The sequence below is a fragment of the Carassius auratus genome, chromosome 5 (assembly GCF_003368295.1).
Source record: "Carassius auratus strain Wakin chromosome 5, ASM336829v1, whole genome shotgun sequence".
Classification (NCBI taxonomy): domain Eukaryota; kingdom Metazoa; phylum Chordata; class Actinopteri; order Cypriniformes; family Cyprinidae; genus Carassius; species Carassius auratus.
In genome coordinates this window covers 21897699-21912402 of record NC_039247.1, presented here as the reverse complement: position 1 = coordinate 21912402, position 14704 = coordinate 21897699, and the positions used below count along the sequence as shown (strand labels likewise).

The 14704-nt window shown below is 39.4% G+C and overlaps 3 protein-coding genes across 4 annotated transcripts; 1 reads left to right on the top strand and 2 right to left on the bottom strand.

The window, feature by feature from the left end:
- Window positions 1-202: 202 nt before the first annotated feature.
- On the bottom strand, window positions 203-6747 carry LOC113081217 (uncharacterized). Of its 2 annotated transcripts, XM_026253308.1 has the most exons (3): window positions 5253-5581; window positions 4684-4743; window positions 203-3920 (listed from the first exon to the last, which is right to left on the bottom strand). In XM_026253308.1, exon 3 carries the CDS (start codon window positions 3916-3918, stop codon window positions 1249-1251), a length of 2670 nt encoding a protein of 889 aa, XP_026109093.1. In that variant the 5' UTR covers window positions 3919-3920; window positions 4684-4743; window positions 5253-5581; the 3' UTR covers window positions 203-1248. The 2 variants fall into 2 exon arrangements, with proteins under 2 accessions (XP_026109093.1, XP_026109086.1); XM_026253301.1 differs by lacking the exons at window positions 4684-4743; window positions 5253-5581 and adding an exon at window positions 6397-6747.
- On the top strand, window positions 5710-10176 carry napaa (N-ethylmaleimide-sensitive factor attachment protein, alpha a). The gene is made up of 11 exons (XM_026253315.1): window positions 5710-5937; window positions 6754-6833; window positions 6921-7037; window positions 7154-7200; window positions 7317-7394; window positions 7872-7927; window positions 8058-8142; window positions 8232-8336; window positions 8431-8499; window positions 8672-8722; window positions 8879-10176. Exons 1-11 carry the CDS (start codon window positions 5840-5842, stop codon window positions 8978-8980), a joined length of 888 nt encoding a protein of 295 aa, XP_026109100.1. The 5' UTR covers window positions 5710-5839; the 3' UTR covers window positions 8981-10176.
- On the bottom strand, window positions 9052-14679 carry rsph4a (radial spoke head component 4A). The gene is made up of 8 exons (XM_026253311.1): window positions 14440-14679; window positions 13882-14110; window positions 13032-13337; window positions 12165-12608; window positions 10855-10999; window positions 10650-10767; window positions 10294-10551; window positions 9052-9192 (listed from the first exon to the last, which is right to left on the bottom strand). The coding sequence occupies exons 1-7, from the start codon at window positions 14538-14540 to the stop codon at window positions 10323-10325; spliced, it is 1572 nt and encodes a 523-aa protein (XP_026109096.1). The 5' UTR covers window positions 14541-14679; the 3' UTR covers window positions 9052-9192; window positions 10294-10322.
- Window positions 14680-14704: the final 25 nt, after the last annotated feature.

Here is a 14704-nt window from a genome sequence, read left to right as displayed (position 1 = left end):
TAATACGACAGGGTTTGACAAAAAAGGTTTCTTGGTTCTTATTTTGAATGTTTGTTCAACTGTTTGACATTAAGTTTGGGTTAAAATTCTCTCAAGATTTGTCATTACCAATTTGATTGTTTTCTAAACATTCCTTTGCTGTTCTAATAGAACAAATGTTTTACTAGTATTAAACTTATTTAAAATAAATGAGAACTGAAAATCACAATCTTCCATTGTTTATTAGAAGAGTATTTCATAGAACATTTTAATCTGAACATGCTACAAATAGAATACATTGTAAATTCTACTGTTGCAACTATAAAAACAAAGATATCTCATTTGAATCTACATATTCCCTATAAATATAAAGGAGGAAGCGATACGGTTGAAATGCATCGACGAGTTTGACAATACATTTTATGTAATGAATACAACACTGTAAAGTGATAATACTATAGTAAGAGTAACAGCATATGCATATTTAATCAATAATACAACAGTTACTTTATGGCCTGGAATTTGATTGACCAAATTCGATTTTTCAGTATTCAAACTGTGCAGAGATGAAGTTGGCTTGATGTCTGCACAGCAGAGATTACTTAAGACCAAATCACAGCCGTACTGATATTCAGAACAGCAGCATGATTGCTCAATGCTCATGTGCTCATATTGCGTAAATATGTAATGCTTCAAAGACGTTAAGAATGTAGCAAAACAAATTTAGGAAAAATGTTGTAAAAACAGTACCTACAAGACAAACCCTCAGACCTCTTAGAGACCAAAGACTATATTAAACAATAGTGTCATAGATTCCTTGTAAAAGGAATGTGTTATTTCAAAACGTATTCACATAGCAGTATAACTGTGTTTATCTTTTCTCATAATCCTTGCGTCTAAAACCTGTTGATTATGATGGTCATCAGATACCTAGCTTATTGTGGGATATGACAACGGTTCAAAGGCAACACTTAATATTAACATGTATATAGTTTTTAAACAATCTTAAAGGGATAGTCCCCTCAAAAATGAAAAATTGTGTTTCCATTTACTCATCCTCAAGTTGTTCCAAACCTGTATGAATTTCTTACTTCTGTTGAAAATAAAAGGTTTTGAAGAATGTGGTTTACCAAAAAGTTAATGTCTCCATTGACTTCCATAGTATTTTTCCATACATTGAGTAAATCGAGGGTAAATTATGACAGAATTAACATTTTTGGTTGAACTATCCCTTTAACATGTCTGTATGCATATGTACATAAACAGTGATCATGACTCTTCTTCGGACACACAAGCGTTACTTTCATACGATACTAGAGTCTGGTAAAGACTTTCTCTGCTTTGGTTTCCACTAACGTTGTTCCACTGCTCAATTTCACGTGTGGAGGAGTCACCTTTCAGCTGATCCACATAGTCAGTGTTCTGATGGAGAAACAAAATGTGGTCAAGGTGTTTAGACCCCAATGTGGCCCTTCTTTGGGTCACTGGGGACTCCCTAGGGGCAAATGTCCGATCAGCAGAAACAGCAGTTGCAGGTATGGACAGGTATTTTCGAGCCAGTCTGGCCACAGCAGGAAAGCGATGCTCCTTGTTGCGCCACCATTGCAGGGGCGAGAGGCTGCGTCTGCAAAGTGGCTCTGCTATGTAATTCTCCAGCTGTTGGTGAATCTCGGGCATTCGCTCGGTAGGATCCTCGCCCAGAATAATATCATACATGCTCTGCGGGAGAGGACTCATCCGTATACGAGGCGTGATCTGTAAATCTCCTCTCAGCGGTGAGGTCATACTGGTCCCACTAGAACGTCTTTTACGGTCGTTAGCATTCTTGAAAGGCGAACCAAGCGTGTTTTCATTGACTGGTTCTGGAGATGATATGACAACAGAGGGCTCGCTTGGGTGCAGCTCAATGCTGTCACCTTCCTCCACAGATCCACATGATTCAGGAGAATCCAAAGAAGCCATTGCAGGAATTGGCAAGGAATCATCCAATCCAAAAGCTGCAGGTTCTTCACGCTCGTCCACAGTCTCTTCCATTTCCATGCTTTGTCTCCTTTCTGGATTCATTTGTTTGTCGCTCGTAAAAGCATGAACAGATAGCAACTCTTTCACCTTGTCGTGCAACTTGCTGCGGGCATGTGGGCTAAGAAACCGCAACTCTTTAAAACGCGGATCCAGAAACGAGGACAATACAGCAGAAGAATCCAGAAGAGCATCTTCATCACTCAAACTCCACCGTTTGTCCATACCAGCACGAATTCTCTGCATAACTCCCTTCACCACTGGACAGGTACACTCTGAAATTTTCTGTCCAAGGAGCCGAGACACTCCTTGTAGGCATGGCATTAATGCTGAAATGGGACTGTTGATGTCCTCACTTAAAAACGATGCTGCAATGCGAACTGTTTTGAGCACAGGAACTAGTTCATGTATAAGACGCCACTGGTGATCTGCCAGATTTGTTGCTACTTTTTTCTCCTCTAGGACAGAACTTATTACCCACTTGAGCTCCAGCAGACTCTCACACATCTCAATGGCAGTGGTCCAGCGCCCTGGGTCATTCAAGACAAGGCATGTGGACTCTTTATTAACAGCCTTGGCTTTCTGGCTCAGTGCCATAGAAGCGTTCACATTGTGCTGGAAATGTAGAACAATGGCACGGGCATCTGCCAGAGCTTGTCTGACAGTCTCCACACAAAGTCCCTCCTGGACACAAAGTTTCAGGGCCTGCCCTGCACAAAGCAGAGGTGCCCATCCCTCGGGAAGATTACTGGGAGGAGCATGGCTGGGTCCAGCAAATTCTTGCTGACATCCCGGATTAATGGCCATATTCTCCTGCCCCCTGGGGTCGGATCCACTGGGGGTGTCATGCACGACACAGAAAATGAAGTTCTCTGGGAGCTGGAACTCGGAGAGGACTGCTCTCAAAGTGTCTGCAAAGCTCGTTTGCACACTTTTAGATGGGCTTCTTTTGAATTCTGCTATTGGACGGGTCTCAAGCACGTAACGTGCCAGGCGCCAATTAGAGTCTACAAAATGCGTGCTGACTGTAAGGTAGTACTGACCATCCCCATCAACCCCACACCCATCTATGGATCGCCAATATTCAGTGCAGAGGGTCAGACAGTGAGAAGTTAGACTTGTCTGTAGATACTGTTGAAGGCATTGCTTGAGGATGTGGTAGCGATGCCAAAGAAGACTGCCAAGTAGAGATGGAGAAGGCACGGGGTAGCTAGGCTCTAGACAACTCAGTAAGAGTTTGAACCCCCTCTCTTCTACCACAGACAATGGCCGAAGGTCTCTGAAGACCATTTCCAAGATAAGATCGGTCAAAACCTCTGCTCGCTTGTTGCTGCAGGCTCTTGAGCCGCTGCGGTTACTGCTGCCTCCAGCAGTGCTGCCCATCTCGCCTACAGGAAAATTATACATTAGGCAACCTATATCTGTATCTTGGTGCACAATGGCATTTGAACTAGAAGTACCGCTTCCTGCTACACAGTCAGGGGTGTATGTGGTCCGAGCTGGATTGGTCTCTGCCATCTCAGCTGGCAGTACTTCTTCCTGCTCCTCTTTGACAGTAACTGGCAGTGCTGGTTGAAACGGAGCATTGCCTGTGGTGTGGCATCTATTACTACGTAAAGAGGTCTGAATGTGAGAATGCAAAGCTGCAGGACTGGGGATGCCTGTTGTGTTGTGAGGGGGTACTGCTCCTTCTCGAATGCTGTGTTTGCGTCCTAAGTGTTCTCTCATGGAAGTAGTGCTGTTGTGAAAGGAAAGCTGTCTCTTACAATGGTTACACTCGACACGATGCAGACTTAACTGAGTGTAGTGGTTCCACACTTTCGATGTGCGGCGAACAGAAAATGGCAAAAAACGCTGCATTCTCCGACGAAGAGTTGGATTGCTGTGACTTCCAGGATGCCTTTGAGGTGGGAGATCCATGGCTGTGGTGAAATAAAAAACAAAACAAAAATCAGGGCATACATTTTTAATGCATGTCATTTAAGAACAAGAGAATTGAACAGGAACTTATGTAATTATGCAACTACAGTTACATTTATTTTGTACTGAAAATGCTATGAAAAAATATTTCATCCTAATCCTTTATGTAATGTCAAGAGTTTATATTTTTTGTAACAAACATTTTCATAGAAATGGTATGTCATTGTTAGAATGTGGTCCTTGCAACCATGTTTCCTGGGGTTCAAGAAAATGTCATAAATGTACAGAAACCCCAGTGCTGTATCCAATGTGTAAATCTAGAGAAATAACATTATCAGGACTGCCTTTTTGTTTATATTTTACAACTTAACTGTAACCCTTTTCTTAATGCTGTGACACTCACAATACAGCTTTTTAAAATATTCTTTCATGAAGTCTCTCACCTAACCTGCCCAAGTCACAGTGCACAAATTAGTTCTCGTAACCATTTGGTTGTGTGAGTGTGTGTTAGAGAGAAATAAAGAGAAAGTGACTTGTGCTGCAATTAAAGAGAACTTCTATTTAGTAGAAAAATATTATACAAACATTGCAGTTTAGCCTGATCTTGTGTTCACTATATAATGTTTTTGTGGCTGCTCAAAACCACTTGTACCTTTCTTGAACATGTATTTGGTTATATAAAATGTATATGTTTTTTGCAACTAAAATATAGCTTTCAAGTATGTCCTTTGTTTTCAATCTTAATAGTTAAACTTCTGGTCATACCTTGGTTCCATTAACTGTTTTATCTCAGATGTGGTTGGTTGCAGATCATTGTCACATAACCTAAAGACAGCCAAAATGCAATTCTCTGTAATGCTATAAAAGCGTAGTTGTAAGATAAGGAAAAGGTTCATTTATTTTTTTATTTATTCTGTGAATGGACACTATTTCACAAGTTCATCACTCTTTGGATATCTTGCCATTTATATTAAAAGGTCTTGCAGTGTGTGAAATAATTTTTAAAAACTACATATATATGGTATATGTAGTATCTTACGCTGTTGTTAATATATTCTTATGTTAATAAAACTCTTTATATAATAAGTATACCAGAACACTGTTGAAAAGATTGAAAAAAAAAAAAACTATAGCAGGTAGGCTACATTACATTTAGATTACATAGATACATTTTTTGTTTTTCGCGGGAACATTAGAACAAATGATAAGATTTGTATTAAGAGACTGACTCCATGTCAGGTATAATTGTCTCTTGCTCATTACAAGACCGTTTAGCCAGAGAACAATAACCACGCCAAATGATAATAATGAAACTAAATTAGTCTATTATTTACATTAAACGTCACTGGATGTTCTTCCGGGCGAGCATAATGTTAAAGTCACACCTCCAGCTCGTGTGTTATCACCACTAAATTATACACGCTTCCGCAGTGCTGACTTGTATAACTTCGCGTCAGAAAATAAATATTAGTTTACTAATAACATTTTAAAAAAAAAAAAAAGCGTCTCAGAATGCCTGCACATCCTCCTCGACCTAGACAATGGATGTGCTCTGCGCGTTGGCCTCTAGGGTACGAGGGTAAGTTGTATGCATTCAAGAGAAGCGAATAATGTACATCAGGCGCGTTTATATACATCAAAATTGCTTGATCCTGCTCGTGTATATAAGATATATAAATTGTTACATAATTGTAAATATGTTATTATTAATGGACAGCAACTTATAAGTAATAATGTAAACAACGCAGTTCGGTTCATTGTCATTTTGAAAAACTATTTTGCGACATTCCCCTAAAGCGAATTTACTTCCGATGTCCGCATGATGTGTCAATAAAACAAACAACTTCATTTCAGGCGAAGTGAATGAGATATTGCTTGGATATCGTTCACTGCAGTCTGGCTCAAATTTTAATTTGCCAAAATGGATTATTCTGGAAAAGAAAAGGAAGCTATGGCCATCATGGCTGAGGCAGACAAGAAAATGAAAACGTCGCATTCGTTATTCGGGTCGTTTTTGGGGTAAATCCAATCTTTTTTTTTCCTTTTTCTTTTCTTTTTTTTATTTTGCACCTCTGCAATATTGAATGTGCAAATCTGTCGCATTAAAATCTAAAATAAAAGGTGGAGAATCCAATCCGTGCGCAAAAAGCAATGTTTATATAATTAGAATGATCAAATATAATCGATGGGCAATATTTTGAAACGGTATTATTTGTAATACAACGTTGTTCGCATTTAGCTGTCGTAAACCTAACAGAGCTTATTTTTCCAGTGCGCAGTCTTTGCACACAAATGAAACCAGCCATTAGGCAAGTAGAATCGCAGTGCAGTATAAAGCGTCATTATAATAAAAGAGTTGCGCGCGCTGAATGCATCATTCGCGCGCCCTCTCGCTTTTTATTCACGCGCAACTCAAAGCCAGTGCACACGGACTCGTTTAGCTCTTTTTGCTTTAATTGTAACACTTTTGATACTCACCCACGCTGCCTTGGTTGGGCTCTTCAGTGCATTGTCTTTCCCCGCCGTTGGCTACACTGGAGATGTTGAGTCGATGTTTCACTCTGAGGTGTTTAATCATGTTTGCTGTATTTGAAGAGAACTTAAAGTTCTTCTTACACAGCCTGCAGTAAACGGTGGCATTGCTCTCATTTTTGATGTAGTACTTCCAGGCTATAGAGCAATGTCGGGGCTGTGTTTTCACGTTGATTTCTGGCTCCTCTTGCTTCATGTTGGCCATATCAGGTTTGAAAACACGTTGTGAGTTCAGGCGAGCGCTGCTAATAGCGCCTCCTATCGGTTTGAATGAACCTTCCCCTTCCCCTTTGTTCATTGCAGGAGTTCCTCCAAAGTCGAGGAAGGCTGTGACTTGTACGTGAGAGCTGCCAACATGTTCAAGATGGCCAAGAACTGGAATGGTACGACACCTAGCAACTTTGGCGCCCCAGTATGAGGGTGTTCAATAAGAATGTGTCATTTGGTATAATGATTTGTTCCCCTTTAAGCTGCAGGAGATGCCTTCTGCAAAGCTGCACAACTGTATTTACAGGTGCAAAGCAAGCACAATGCAGCCATAAACCTTCTTGATGCTGGTAATGCATTCAAAAAAGCTGATCCTCAAGGTATAGCTCTTATTGTTACTTTTACATTATGAGCAATAAAAACCTCTCAGTATGTAGTGTCTGTCATTCAAAAGTAGAAATTATATTATTGCTCTTTCTGCAACTTTTCTACACAGAGGCTATAAGCTGTTTCTGTCAGGCCATTGACATCTACACAGACATGGTGAGAAAAATTATAGAAAAGTCTTTAAGCATTCAAATATAATTCAACATAGAAATGCAACTAAGTTTTTTTTTATGTTTTATGGTAATACACTTCGGATTTGGGCTTTTCCACAGGGACGTTTCAACATTGCAGCGAAACACCACATATCTGTTGCTGAAATCTACGAATCTGAGTTACTGGACATAGATAAAGTAAGTGGGAAGTGATCTATTTATCACTAAGTGGCTCAAATGAATTTTGTCAGTAGGTGTATAAAAATACACTACCGTTCAAATGTTTGGGGTCCGTAAGATATTAAATGAATATTTTTATTCAGAAAAGATGCATTAAATTGATAAAGTAGAACCTTGTGAGAAATAAAAAGAAATGTTTCTTGAGCAGCAGCTCTGAATATTAGATTGATTTCTGAAGGATACTGAAGACTGGTGCAATGACTGCTCAAAAATTCAGCTTTGCAAATTACATTTTAAAATGCATTAAAATACAAAACTGTTTTAATATTAGAGTCCCCAAACTTTTGAAAAGTAGTGAATGCATCTACTTTTAATACATCCATTCGATACTATAATGACTGAAATAAGAACCCCTTCTGAAAGCAATGTGAAAGAAAAATAATTGTTCATTTGCTATTATTTGTGCCCATAATACTTATGTTTATTTGTTTACAGGCCGTTGCTCATTATGAATATGCTGCAGATTATTACAAAGGAGAGGAGTCCACCAGGTACTCTACAGTAGTCTTTTTATTAGAAGTGTTTTAGAACAGTCTAGTTATGAGCACAGAAGTGGTGTTGTAATTAAATGATTTCATTTAGTATTATTAAAATATATGAAATCTCTCTCTCGGTCTTTAGTGCAGCCAACAAGTGTCTTCTCAAAGTGGCAACATATGCGGCTCAGATGGAGCAGTACCAGAAAGCCACTGAAATATTTGAGCAGGTCTGTGTGGCTTGATCTTCTTTTGAAAAGCTGTGTGTGCGATTGTCTCATTCATCCTTCATGTTGACTGGAATGTTGTCTCTGCTCAGATTGGGACTTACTCCATGGACACTACCTTGTTGAAGTATGGTGCTAAGGACCATTTCTTCAAAGCGGCACTGTGTCACTTCTGTGTGGATATGCTCAACTGCAAGGTGACTGATTTACACACTTCACGATTTGAAGATATACGGTGATTGAAATGCAACTTCCTGCTGTCTCATTATTAAGCCTTGTTCTCTTCAATAGCTGGCTGTACAAAAGTATGAAGAAATGTATCCAGCCTTCTCAGATGCTAGAGAGTGCAAGCTTCTTAAGGTTGGAGTCTTTCTTTCCAATACATTTAGTTACTTAAAGTTTTTTTCTATGGAATTTAATCTTACCAACTCCACATTTTTGAACAGTAGTGAACAGTGTCCTTGAATGTTTTGTGAGGCTTTATATAAAGTGATCAAACACAATTTAAGTTTATGCATTTCACACTAAACAGAAACTTCTTAATGCACATGAAGAGCAGAATATTGATGCGTACGCTGATGCAGTAAGTTCTCTTATATCTCTTATAAGTTCTCTCATAAGTATATTGTTTCAGGTTTTTTCTCTCATAAGTATATTGTTTCATTGCACACATTTTAACTGTGGTAGTTCCTTCATGAATTACTCCATGCAAAGTTCTGGATTTATTTTATTTCATTAGGTCAGGGAATTTGAATCCATCACCAGGCTTGACCAGTGGCAGACCACCATGCTACTAAGAATCAAGAAGACCATTCAGGACGAGGAGAATGACCTTCGCTAAAGTGAAGACATGATTCCAAGCTCATTCCCCATTCTCATGCTCTTCCTCTCACTTCACAGTGATTCCTTTCCTACCGTGTTTATTATTTATTCATATGTGAAAATGAAGGTCACATGCACATTATACACATTATTGTCTTAAGACGTTTTCTCCCAAGTCTTATGGTCTTCAAAGAAATTGAACCTTTATCCCAAAGAATACTGTGAAGGCTTCTAGAATGAAGAGAGAGAATTTATTTTACAAGCTTTGACCACAACATTCCTTTGTTGTAAATGTAACTCCTCGTAAATCGGATTATTTTATATGTCACCATTTGCGTTCGTGCTTGTGTAGCTTCAGTAGTTTTATTTATTATTCTTTTATTAATGGTTGTAGATGATCTTTTGATTTTCATTTGTTACTGAGCAAGTCGCAAGGCTCGTATATGTCAATATTTATTAGTAGTATTTAGTAAAATTCTATAACTGTGATGATCAGCTAGAATCAGCTGTCAGAGTACTAATTGCCATCTTGTTTTCCTTAATGGAGCACATATATCAAGAACTAAATTTGAGCAAGTCGCAAGGCTCGTTTGTGTCATTATTTATTATTAGTATTTATTAAAATTCTATAACTGTGATGATCAGCTAGAATCAGCTGTTAGAGTACTAACTGCCATCTTGTTTTCCTTAATGGAGGAAAAAGTCAAGAACTACATTTCTTCTTATATGAAATAAGCCTATTTAAAAACTGATAATACATTTAGCATAAATTATTTTGATTTTTGTACCAAAACATAAGAGTGAATCTGCATGATGATAATGTAATTTGCAGGACTTGTGCTTGAGGAACCAGCTTGAAATGAAACTGTTTTAGTTTTTCTTAAGCTCATATCAAGCCGAGTTCAATTCACTGATATATTCCAGTACTAATAAATAGGTTTCCTATTATTTAAGTAATTCATTTTTGCAATTAAGTGCTTTACGTGTTGACAATTTTATCTACACACATATGTTCAGATGATTCAGATAACTAGTCATGAAATAATACAGGAACTTCAGCATAGAAGAAAGCATGGCAGAATAAGAATAATGTAACAACAAAAGTGTAACACATGGTATAATGTTTGGAGAAAAGAATTGGAAGCATGCATTAATTTATCAAAACTGCTATGTTAAACTGATTTAAAAAGCTAATAAATGATTTGATTCCCTCAATTTTTGTTATTAATATTTCATCGATGTAGACATACATACAAAGACAGTCTTTAGACCGTTATGGTTTCTTTAAGGAACTGCACTCATACAAATGTAAGCATCTGACCATCAACACACCTTCTGAAGCAGGTTTATTTTGGTCCATTTTAATCATCCTCCTCCTCATCTTCTTCCAGATCCTCAGTCTCTTCCAGGGCTGCTGTCTGCTCCTCCAGAGCAGCTTTTAAAGCCTGCTCTTCTTCCACACTGGGGTCCAGGGCCTCTGTAATTTCAGGCCCGCTGGGGTACTCATTTTGAGGTGGTGGAAAAATGGTTGGGGTATAGGCCTCCCCGATATATTTCATCCCCCAACCAATGTATATGTTTCCAAACTTCCTGAGAAGGAGCAGAGGATTGGTTTTACTCAGCCGAAGAACTATCAGTTTGTAGAGATGGTTGGACGGAGTGTACATTTTGAAAAACAAGGTTCTTACCTGCCACTAGCGTAAGCATAAGATCCAGGCCAGAGGTTGGAGCGCAGCACAGCGATGGAAAACTGAGGAATGAGGTTAGAGGAGACCATGGTGCTCCAAGGTGGGGTGTCATTAATCTCTGTGGACAGAACATATTCTGCATTACAGCTCAACATTTAAACTGTACTGGAGGTATTTCATGTAAATGTTATGCAGTGTGACTGACTTGAGTCCTCAGACAGAGGCGTCAGAAGAGGAGGCCCGACTTCAGGCTCTGGCTCATCAGATTCTTCCTCCCTCTCTTCATCCTCAGCATCTTCATCCACGTCATCAGCAGACTTCTTAGTTACGTTTACCCACACACAGCGGCCCTAACATTCATGTATAGTGCTGTGTAAATGTCTAAAGCTTGTCACATTTTTTTAGCCTTTATTATGATAGGACAGAGTAGAGTTGGAGAGGAGAGGTGGGGTGGTCGGGAAAGATCCTTGACAGGATTCGAACTCGGGACAGCTGTAGTGCAGTGGCACTGTATGTTAAATTATTCACCCAAAAATTTTTTGTTATACATACTTTTTGCTTTAGTGTGCCAGTAGGAAATCAGTTTTCATTTCCAAAGATTCCTTTTGAAAATGAATTGAAAATCCACTCAATTGACCTATAGATAAGCCCATCCCCTCGAATGCAGTTGAGCCAATGGCAGAGGAGTATTAGTTGCATGGGGAGCAGAACTCGAACATCTTTAGGTTTCAGAGCCACAGAGAAACATTCTAAGATCCGAAGCTTGCACCGGTTTAATTGTGTTTATGCTAGAAAAATGGAAAATAGATGTGCCTAGGGTACTTGTAACACTGATTCCAGTCATCCTGAGAGGATGGGCAATGTAAGTTATTTTATTACATTTCCTAAATCCAACTAAAACAGAGCAATATGTCCCCAAGCAAGAAGACGAAAACGTTAATTTTCTGGTTGTCATACTCTCATTAAGTTAAACTTTTCATCAGCTCAAGCAAAACGTTCACGTCATCTTGTGCTTTAGCAAGGTATCTCTGGCTAAAACTAGCTAACGTTAGCATTAAAGTTAGTGAGTCCATGCTAACGTACAAACCTAAATAGCAAACAGTTTTCACATCATGTACCGTGCATTTAATTTTACCCTTATGAAAGGTGCTGAACCGTTTGCTTTGTGATCTGTATTTTTACACTTATTTTAATATATTTTATATATCCCCCCATTGCATATTTAAGTCCCACTTGAAGGTCCATCTTTGTCCCAAATTTTCCCAATACACTGACAGCTGTCATTGTAAGACTGAGCAACTCCATTTGTTTGTCCGAGTGAGCAACAGTAACTTAGGGGGTCAGACAGACAGTATGATCCCGATTACATGATTCTGATTTCCTACTGGCATACTATATCAAAAGACATAAATAACCAATGACAATGGCATACGCAGCCTTAAAAATGAGACACCGTTACCAAAACTTACTCGAGATCCACTTCAGTGGACGTTTTAGGGCAGATTAATTTCTTACCTGTGTAAGTATATGCTGTACATGATGGACCCATAGATTCAGAGACTCAGCCATCTCATTTACATTGATGCCCTCAAAGTTAGGATTCTCCTCATAACTGTCTCGCAGGCCATCATCCTCCCCTTCATCCTCTCCAAACTGGTAGAATCCCAGAGGACTGACATGCGTGCCTGCTGAGATCCGTGCGATCTGGGCACGCAGGAAGTTTGCCTCATTGCCAGGAAAGGGAGGATAACTTACAACAGGAGCATCGAGCCTGCCTGTGAAGAACCTGCGGATCTGCCGCGCTACTGTGATCTGAGCGGGGCTGACCATCGGCAGTCTGACCCACGGCATCCCGGGCTCTTGACACACAAAATAAGTGTATTTGTTCACACCAGTGTGATTTTCTTCCTTTGGCACTGGTGGAGGTGGCTTGTATGTCGATTTGGGTGGAGGATCAGCCTGCAATTGAAGTTCAAAAATGTTTTTTTCAAGTTTGAATGCACATTGGTATTCAGATTTTTTCCCTTTACTGTTGATCAGCAAAATTTTTGTGGGCAAAATACAGTCATTTCAATTGAAATCCGTGTATTCAGATTTAACTCATGTTCAAATTTGTTGTGTGAATTCAATGCTAAATTTTGCAGGCAAAAAGACTTCACTTTCAAACCAGGCAAACTCCTGTGAACTTGAAAATTAGAGAAATCTGCTTAAGGCAATCTTTCACCATAATGTAAAACTCCAGATTGCACAGATTGTTACTGAAATTAAAACAAACAGCAGCAGAATATAATCGAGCAACATTAAATGTGACTGCATCTTTACTCCAAAAAGTATGATATTTAATGCAGATTTATATACTTCAGTTGCCATTTAGTGACTTACAGCTTCCACAAGTTCTGTCTCGTCCTTGTCCTCCCGTGGCTCTTCCTCCCTCTCCTCATCCTCATGTGTTTGTTCTGTCCCCTCCTCCTCCTCTCCTTCACCCTCTCTGAATTCCCCCTCAGCCACCAGATAGTTGCTGTGCGTGCCGAAGATCTTGCCCCAGAATCGACAGCGCAGGAGACACTGTGAGTCCACCAACTGCTTCAAAGCCAGAAACACTCTATGCATCTCCTCTCTGCCCAGACCCACACCAGCTTGCTCAAAGAAGAACGCGAGTTCTGCAACATTCGGCAGAGGAGACTCAACCTGGAAATGATAAATGATGTATTACAGAAATCGTTGTATTGTACTGAACTACCCATAGGACTTCTGCAGTGGTCCTAAAGTACAAGAATATGAACCTTTTAAGACTTTTATCAATCTTTGAAACATTAATATATTTTTAATGAAACTTGAGTGGTCTCTGTCCTTCCATTGAAAGTCCAGTACTTATAAGATCCAACGTATGGTGTCATAAATTGAATCTATATGAAGCCAGCACCTCAATTCAAGTATTGTGTAGAGATTTGATTATATTATTAGCATTTAATTTAAGCTTTTGACACATACATGGAACACAAAAGCTCGAGGTTTCCATGTTTACGATATGATGCACTCTATGTACATCATGTGTTTATAAGTGTGAATAAAAACCTGAATGAAATCTATTCACCATGTAAAGAAATGGTGTTTCGTCACAAAACTTGGAGTAAATCACTCAGTTCATATGGATTAACCTTTTTGGACCTTCTAAACCACTCTGGTTAAATTAAACATCTTAATTTCAGGAGCAAGCCCACCATGCTCTTACCAGATCTTCCTCACGATCCCCTTCATCGCCGGCCGCGCGCGTGAAGAGCGCCTTCTGTTGCTCGGCCAGTAACAGTGCCGCGGACGAGCACGCACTGTCACGCAGGGTGTCCTGCTTCTCCTGAAGGATGCTTGCTTTCAGCTCGCGACTCATGTCTTCGATCACATCCACTGCGTTCTCCGGACGCTCGTCCATAACTTTGGTTAACAGTCGCACGAGGTGCTCATAGCTGGACGAAGAGGTTCAAGAGCATCAGCAATCAACAATGTGTTTACTAAACACTACCACTGATGATGATTTGATTACTTGAAGGTAATTAAGGCAAGCTAGCTAGATTTAATTTAACCGCAAAGGTAAATGCGAGTTCGGGGCATGTTGTCACAAGGTGTCTCAACATACCTCTATCATAACTTCTTATATTGGCAATAATGGTGGAAATGTGTTTCAATAAATGTCCTCTGTAAAGGTATATAACGGTGCTAAAATAATTATTAAGAATATCTTAAAAAATCTGTAATACTGTATGAAGCGAATGCGATGTAAGTTAACGTCACTTACAGATTGAGGTTTGTTTTAGTGCTGTTCTTCATCATGAAAGCTTTAAAACGCGCTGCGGCCTGCAGTCTCTCATTGTTCAACGCTTCATCGGTGACCTCCATTTCGGTAAAACGTACAAACTGTCGACGACTAATTAAAACTATATATTTTTTCAGCTTTTCTTAAGGCAAATATCGATTAACAATAAAACGGCTTCGCAAAGACATCAGCGCATTTCCCGTAGCTCACTTCCGTTGCTATGGACTCTGCAGTGTATCTACAACAC